This window comes from Tupaia chinensis, unplaced genomic scaffold (genome assembly GCF_000334495.1).
Source record: "Tupaia chinensis unplaced genomic scaffold, TupChi_1.0 Scaffold000438_1, whole genome shotgun sequence".
NCBI lineage: Eukaryota > Metazoa > Chordata > Mammalia > Scandentia > Tupaiidae > Tupaia > Tupaia belangeri.
The window spans coordinates 1,473,407-1,481,325 of NW_006159943.1; the positions used below are offsets into that span (position 1 = coordinate 1,473,407).

The following is a 7,919-nucleotide window of genomic DNA, read 5'->3' on the forward strand; positions in this document are numbered from 1 at the left end:
GGCGACCGCTTCCCCGTAAGAAAAACCAACCCAAAAAAAAAAAAAAAAAAAAAAAAGCCCTCTAAGAGCACCATTATCCACATTTCTCAGAGGGTAACCTCACTGTCTCCTTCCCTAGCACCTGTCAGGGAGCCTGACATGGTGGATGTAGGGGTGGTGGTGGCAGATTCTGAGAAGGACCCATGAGTGCAACCATCTCGATGGCAAAGGGAGCAAGGGCAGGCAGGAAGGAAGGAGGCGGTGCAGTGGTTAGTTCCTGCTGGGGACACTCCCTGCTGCTGGCCTGGTCACAGAGCCGAGGCCGAGGACCACACAGCTCCTCCACAAGGACGCTTGTCCTGCCTCCCCTCTTCCTTCCCATCTCCCTGCCCACGGACTGCTCTCGGCCCGGCCCTGGCCTTCCCGTCTGCTGTCCTCAGTACACCACCCGGGCCCCAGGGGAGAGCGGTTACGTGCCACCCTGTCAATTCTCACGTGTTCTTGTCTGAGGACGTCAGGGCGACCAGCTCGTAGATCTGGGGTGGGCCCAACTCGGAGGTGCAGATGATGAAGAAGGCCCGCTTATCTGGGTGAGGAAAGGTCGGGGTCTGTGTTGGGGGTGGTAGGCGTGACAGACCTGGGTCAGCAGAACCACTTGGGACCCACTTGCAGAGGGGAAAGAGGCAATTCTGGGCCCCCAATGTCATTGTTCACGGCTGCTCCTGCCATCACCTGCTCTGGTGTGTAGCATTTATAAAACCTTTTCGTTCCCTTCCATCTTTCTGATCACCCAGGAGGTGGGGTATCACCCACGTCATAGCTGAAGAAAGCTGGCCCAGAGGGTCTGGTCTCCCCACCGCCATGGAGCCCTCTCTCGTACACAGGCTCCACCCTCACTGGAACGCCTTTGTCCACAGGACTTGTCTCCATCTGCTGGGGGCTTCGGTCTTCTGCGACCAAGCCCTGCCCAGGCCACCCCTGCCCCAGGAAGGCATGTCCCATTCTTCCTGCCCAATCCCACCCTTCCCAGTCTTGCTCAGACATCCACAGCCCCTCCTGGGTATCCCTGCCCATTCAAACCAGCACGTCCCCTAAGGGCTGACACCCTGCTCCAGGCTGGCTATCTTCTTGGTCCCATCCACTCCCATCTGGGACCATACCATCCTGCTTAGACGGGATCAAGACAGGAGGAAAAAGGCACGGGTGGGGCCTGCAGGCCCCAGTGGCCCCCATCGCCTTGTGCTTACTGCACATGCATGAGAGGTCAGCAAGCCCCCAGTCAGCCGGCCGGGCCGGGCTCCTCAAAGGTACCTGTGGCCACAGAGCGGATGAGCACGGCGTTGAGCTTGAGCACGGGGCTGAAGGTCTGCTTGCTATCCGAGGAGCCCACAGCCGTCTTGCTGTGGCACTTGAGCAGCAGCTTCTCGTCTTGCTTCTGCAGCAGCACCAGGAGGTCCTCCAGCAGCAGCACGTGCAGGTCTGTGGGTGTGGGCGAGGCTCCCTGGTGCCGGCTCGTACCTCACGAGCATGGTGGGGGTCACAGGCTCCTGCACGCCTGCCCCTGCGTCCTGGTGGCCCTGGGAGTCTGGGCGCCCCAGCTCTTTCCACTTCTCCCCAGCTGCTCCTTCCTGCACTGCCGTCCCAGCAGCACCTCAGTGTCTCCTTCCGGCCACTTACTACAGGCTCCGGGACACAGGAAGCAAAAGGCCGCCCACCAGAGACATGGGTCCCTCACTCGGGTTCCCTGGCACATACCCAAGGTCTTATCCTTGCTGATCCTCCAGGTCAGGGGCCCCTCGTGGACCATCCTTCTGGTTGTAAGATCCAGGCTCTGTTAGGGAGACACCATTCACTCATTCCGTCTGCAAGTACCTGAGAACCTACCAGGGGCCAGCCCTGGTGCCAGGAGCTAGGAGTCAGGGTGGGCAAGGCTCAGCCTTTGCCCTGAACTCTTGGGGAGAGAGATGAGTGGAAAGAAAACCATAAGGGCCAGGCGGCGACATAGCGGACAGGCAAGTGGGTCAGCTGGGGCAGCCCTGGAGTGCATCGGGCATGGCAGGCACACGCACTCACAGGCTAGGCTGGCTCAGACAGGAGTAGGGCCTAACTCAGACCCTTTTGGGGTTGCTGTCTCTCCCGTGGAAGGAAAAAAAAAAAAAAAAAGACAGGGCAACCATAATGTCCACGCCATGTGCTATGCCGGGGATGCGCTGATGGCCCTGGTCTGGCTCTCCCCTCCACATCTTCCACAGGCCGCTCCTTCCAAAGATCACTTGTGTCTCCTGCCCATACCCTCGCTCCAGTCCCGTCCCGGGGACGTCCCCTTCAAGTCCCACCCTGGGCTGTGTCTAACATCTCACCTTCACCTGGCAGGCTGGTCCACCCTGTCCATCTAGGGATGGGATGACCATGACAACAGGATGCGAGTCTTCCAGGGCCTGCTGCACCACCTATCACAGACAGGCCCCTCTCCTACCTCCAAGACCCTCTGCGTCCCACCCAGTTCTGCCTGAGGGCTCCTGAGAAGTGTGTGTGGGAGAGGCTGACCGCACAGTCCCTGCATCCTACCTTGAACTCTGCTGCCAGCGGGTTGCTGGCCCTCTCCAGGGCGGTGGCGTCTAGCCGTTTCTGGTAGCCCTCTAAGCGGTGCCGGTTCTCGGTCTGCTTCACTGCCTCATTCACGTACTTGAGGATCTCCCGGCACTGGTCGCGGGCCCGGCAGAGCTTCTCATGCTCAGAGGAGCTCCCTACCAAACACAGAGTCAGGGGCTGGTGGGGGGCTCTGTCCTGAGCCAGCAGGTAGGGGTGCAAGTAAGCCAGCTGGCCTACTCTGAGGTCTCTAAGGTTAATGCCACCGAGCACCCTTGGGCTTCAGACAGCTCCCGGGAATTCTTGCCTGGACTACGCCAGCTCCAGGGACACGGGCAGGGCTGTGGGGGGGCGGCGATACCTGTGCTCCAGGAAAGCCTGTCCAAATCAGGCTGAGGCTCCCCACACCGCTCTGTCCCGACTCTAATATACCAACCTCCAGGGCAGGGAAAGTCACTCAGGAGCCCAGGGGCAATGACAACTTGGGGACAGACCCCCTCATTTGGCTTAGCCTTCGTCATCCTCCTAGCATCAGGGTCTTTCTGCACCGCACAGCAGAATCCAGCAGGGGGTTGAGTGGGTGCTGGAATCTACCATGGCCACTGGTGTGGGACCACCTGCACCCAGAGGACCAGTGTCCTCAAGTGCTACCTGGTGCGCCACCGGTGCATCTTCTGACTGGCACAAAGGCCTACACCCTTCTGCTGCTGAGCACCTCATATAAGGTGACTTTGAAATGCCATTGTGGAAAATGGCATTCAAGTACCAGTTTATCTTGGTAAAAAAAAAAACCCAAAAACCTGTGAAATCCACGCAGTTTTTTTTTCTCATAATACATAGTTTATATGAACTTTGTAAAACCCTTCATAGTTGCCTTTTTTTTTTTTTTTCTTTTTTAAAGTTTTGTTCTGGGGCGCATATTCTTGTTGAGAGACAAGAGACGGGTAGGGAGAAAGTGTCCCAGGAGGGATGCCCATGCCACCATTCCCTTGCCTCCACTCTCTGGGGATTTCGGGCACACATGCGAATGTACCCAGTGCGATTTTCAAGCTGCCAGTCTGGGACTCGAACCCTGTGATTGGCCAAGTGAGATCCAGCCACCTCAACCATCATGCCAGCTTGCCCAGATCCTTAGTATTTTTTAAAGCTCGTTTACAATCACTTTCTTCGAGATGCCCCGTAACAGAACAAAGATGAAGCACGGGAGACCGCAAAGGCGCAGTGACTGCGTGTGACGGGCGGGCTGGCCCTCCCCGCCTACCCTCCGTGTGCTTGATGATGCTCTCCAGCAGCAGGGGGTACTTGGTGAGCCGCTGCATCTCCGAGATGATGAGGTCTCTAAGCTGCAGCCGCCGGCACTGAGGGTGGCTCTCGGCCTCCTAGACAGCAGAGCACAGACAGGGTGAGGTCAGCTCGGCTGGGGGATGGCTTAAGAGCTCAGGACCCAGACAGGTGTGAAAATGCCAAACAGGCCCTACCCCTGGAGAGGTCACTCACAAACCTCACAAAGGTGGTGTCAAATTCCTCCTTAATTGTTCAGGGAAGAGCTGCTGCTGGCCGGGGACAACACCCCAAAGAAAGGAGATGGTCGAACAGAAGAGCAGGGACTATCAGTACTTCCATTTTTACAGACAAGCAAACTAAGATCCTTCGAAGTGGGCGCAGGGACAGGCAGGTGAGCCAGACCTCTGAGCAGTGTGCCCTCCAGTACAAGTGGCCTCTAGCTCTAGGCTGGCCGATGCCTTCCGAGTGCCGGTGTGGGGGGTGGGGAGTGGGTGCCAGGGCAGAAGGGTCACCCTCCACAGCAGAGAGAGGAAGCCAGCAGCAGGAGGGCCCAGGAGCTCCCTGGTGAGCCTGAGGGGGGCATGGGCCAGACGCACCTGCATGAAGAGCTGGAAGCGGCTCTCCTTGCGCTGCTTGGTCTTGATCAGCTCCAGGGCGATGGACTGATGGGAGCAAAACTGTGCGGCCACTTGCTGGAGCTCTTCCCGGGCGGCACCGTCAAACTGAAGAGGCAGAATGCATGGCACAGGCTATACCCTGCTGGGACCAGCCCTCAGCTTGTCCCCTCTTCTGCCAAACTCCCTAGGTTTGGTAAGGGGATGCTGCCCCCACCAATTTCCTCCTGGCCAAGCAGTAGGAGGTGGAGCCGTACCCGAGCCAACATGAGGTCGCTGATCTCTCTGATGATGGGGCCCTCTTCCCGGAGCTTCTTCATGGCCTCACACCAGGAATCTGGGCAAGGGGAAGGGAGAGAGATGACTGCGGTGAGCCAAGCTGCCCGACCCTTTGTGATGGAGAAAAATGGAGTCATTGCCCGCAGTGCTGTGGGGACGGGCCTGGAAGCCAGGTGACTCTGGGGCAGCTGCTTGCTGCGCTGGTTCAGGATGACCTGCCTCTCACCAAGGAGGACCTGCGAGAACTGTTACTCAGGGTAGTCTCGGCAGGTGGGCCAGCCCCCAGTGAAAGCTGAAGGCTCCTCACTGTGGATCTCGATGAGCTCTGGCAAGTTAGGAAAGAGCTGGGCCAGCTCCTCTCGGGGCATCAGGTTCTCCTTCTTCATCCTCTGGTAGAAGATGAGGTCCAGGACCCGCAGCGTGCGCAGGTGAGATGCTTCAGTCACAAACAGCTCTGAGTGGGGGTGCGACAAGGAAGGGTGGAACGAGTGAGAAACAGCTCAGACACATTCGCCGGCACTACTTGGCCCCCCAGGCAAGTCCACTTTTGGGGGAATCTTACAGCTGCAGGCAGCATGGCCTGATCCCGGCCTGTGGCCCCCCACCCTGTTCAGCTCTTCTCACCCTGTGTGTCTCAGAACCCGTTCCTGCAGGTGTGGGAGAAGACAGGAGCAGGGCGCAGGTCCTCACCATTAATGACCTCCTGCCGGTCGATCTCCCTCTGGGTTAGCCCGGCCACCACGTCCTTGCCCACTGTATGCTGCCAGTTCTGCGCATCTGGCTCTGGCTCCAGGTCGGACAGCTGGCCCAGGTCGTCCTCTAGGAGGTGGGGAAGGAGGGGGTCTGTGCAGAACCCCAAGCTGGGGGACTCAATGCTCCTGGGGAAAAACGGCAGCTTAGCGTCACTCAGGAGGAAGGATCTAAACGTCGGCTGAGCCTCCCGCTCCTGCCCCCTGCGGGCCTGTGCCCCTGTGAGCTGGTGGGCCATCGAGAGGAGACACACACCCCAGACACTTGGGCTGGGACACAGACACACCAAGCCATGGTACTGCTGTGCCTGTCACTCACCGGCGGCCCATTTTGGGGGTGAAGGGAGGTGTTGGGTTCTCAAGAGACCTGTGGAGAGAAGGCCACCACTCAGCAACCCCCTCTCCCTGGCCCTGCCCCGAGAAGCCAAAGGATGGGGCGTGAGCTCTGGCCACCTGGTGGAGAGGCTGGAGGCAGAGGAGGAGGCTGACTGGTGAAGGCGAGTAGCCTCTGCTGCGGCGTCCATGTCCACGTCGCTGCGGGACCGGGGCACGTTCTCTGTCTTCCGAGACCGCTTCATCTCTTCCCGGCCCTTGAGGCTCTCAGAGCGGCCCAGGCGGATCTCTGAGCGTGAACTGGGGGGAAGGGACAAGACTGGGGTCTCACATTCCAGTCAGCTGTCACCTGCTGCCCTATGGCAGGGGAGCCCCAAGGCGACAGGTTTCCCAGCCCCCCCACCAGGCCACCTTCTCCCTGACGACCACTCTGGCTGCTCTGCAAACTCCTCCCTGCCCCTGTCTTGCCTGGTAAGTCTTTCATCTTCCTCCTGGCCCATTAGGGGCAGCAAGCTGAAATCTGGGGCTAACGGAAGCAGACAAGTGGTGTGTCCAGAGGCTAAGACACTAAGCTCCTACTGGGAAGGCGGTGGCTATCACAGTCCTTCCCGGGGGACTGCAACATCCACCTTCTTCTGGCTCTGGGGCCACCTACTGGCCAGTCCACCTTGGTCCTCCTCTGGACTGGATCAGCTCTCTCGGTTCAAAGGTCTTCGCAGGGGAAAGTGCAGTCACTACCTTCATGCTCTCATTCTAGGATTCTCCACTGCCTGCCAGAAAATCCTATCTGGGGGTAGATTCCAGCCCCTCCAGCACCTTTCCTAGGCTTCCGTTTCCTCTCTTGGGAGCAGACAGGCATGGGTGGGCGCCTACATGGGCCTGCTTTCTGACAGGCGGGAACTGGCTCCATGGCTTGCCATGCTTGGCTACAGAGTGTCCCTGGGCCTTGATGCGATGCTCGTGGCTGGGCCTGCTCTCTGTTGATTCCTGCAGTGCATGAGCCTCAAGCCAGCTGGCATCTCTGACCCCTAGTTGCCCTGGGGTGGCCCCCTTCCAACTGCCCCGACTGTGGCCCTGCTGGGCTGGTTCTCTGCCGACATTATTATTAATCTACATCCTGCTCTGCTTCTGGGACCAGAGGGCCTGGAGATGTCTGGAGAGCTCTTAATAGCACAGCGGGTTGCTGCTGCAGCGAGGGAGCCAAATGTCCTGGTCTCAATTCATCACGTCTCTCCAAGCTGCCAGGAGATCTGGAATGGGGCTCACCTCTGAGGGGCCTGGGTTAGAAGGCACACTGCCAATTGACCTCCTGGTAAACTCACCCCCCTGGACATCTGTCGTAACAATTCCACCCCAACCTAACTGAAAATACTGCCCACCGGCTCTGGAGAGGGCCACTTCAGCATCACGACAAACCTCATCGGTGGGGGTGCCAGTTGCAGAGCTGAGCATCCAGACCTGGCTGCCCACCGAGAAGCAAGGCACACCTCTTCTCTGGCCCTAGAGCCCCAGGGAACTATCTTCTGGATCAAGGCATCTACAACCACTATTAACCCATTGGGCTGCTACCACTTTTTTCTAAGTAACTATTTATTCCAATTTATCGAATTTTTTTTTTTTTAGTTTGACCAGAGAGAGAAGGAGAGAGAAAGAGAAAGCTACCAGGTCTGGAACGGAACTGCAGTTGACCATATGGGAGTCCAGTGCCTTAACCACCACACCACCTGCTGGCCCTACTGCTACTATTTCTCCTGACATGGTGGTTGAGTTTATAATCAACCAATCCAAGTCACTCCTGCTTCAAGTAGGAGGATCCTGGTGACTGTCTTACAGCAAATTTACCCAGCAGTATCAGGGATGCAAGTTTGTAAATAATGACAAATGTTTTCTAAAAATGCATGTCATATAATCTTAAAATATACGGCATTGTCTACAAGATTATGCTGGCCACAGTAATCACATAATTTCTGTATTTATTTATCTAAAAATTATTTTTATTTAATTTTACTTATGATTGCCATTCTTTAATTTGCTACAGGACATGTGTGCTCAAGCAGAGAGAGGGAGAGAGAGGGAGAGAGACTTTCTCTTT

General features: G+C 57.3%; 1 protein-coding gene across 9 annotated transcripts in view; it reads right to left on the minus strand.

Moving 5' to 3' along the window:
• The window catches only part of ARHGEF11 (Rho guanine nucleotide exchange factor 11), a 130,733-nt gene that overhangs the window by 7,893 nt on the left and 114,921 nt on the right, over positions 1 to 7,919 (minus strand). For all 9 annotated transcript variants that reach the window (XM_006155215.3, XM_006155213.3, XM_006155212.3 and 6 more), the window contains 11 exons: positions 5,948 to 6,127; positions 5,814 to 5,861; positions 5,436 to 5,623; positions 5,053 to 5,199; positions 4,724 to 4,803; positions 4,449 to 4,574; positions 3,830 to 3,947; positions 2,548 to 2,726; positions 1,735 to 1,810; positions 1,291 to 1,458; positions 475 to 565 (listed from right to left, as the gene is read on the minus strand). In XM_006155215.3, coding sequence (XP_006155277.1) covers positions 475 to 565; positions 1,291 to 1,458; positions 1,735 to 1,810; positions 2,548 to 2,726; positions 3,830 to 3,947; positions 4,449 to 4,574; positions 4,724 to 4,803; positions 5,053 to 5,199; positions 5,436 to 5,623; positions 5,814 to 5,861; positions 5,948 to 6,127 — 1,401 coding nt within the window. The remainder of the gene's footprint in view (positions 1 to 474; positions 566 to 1,290; positions 1,459 to 1,734; positions 1,811 to 2,547; positions 2,727 to 3,829; positions 3,948 to 4,448; positions 4,575 to 4,723; positions 4,804 to 5,052; positions 5,200 to 5,435; positions 5,624 to 5,813; positions 5,862 to 5,947; positions 6,128 to 7,919) is intronic.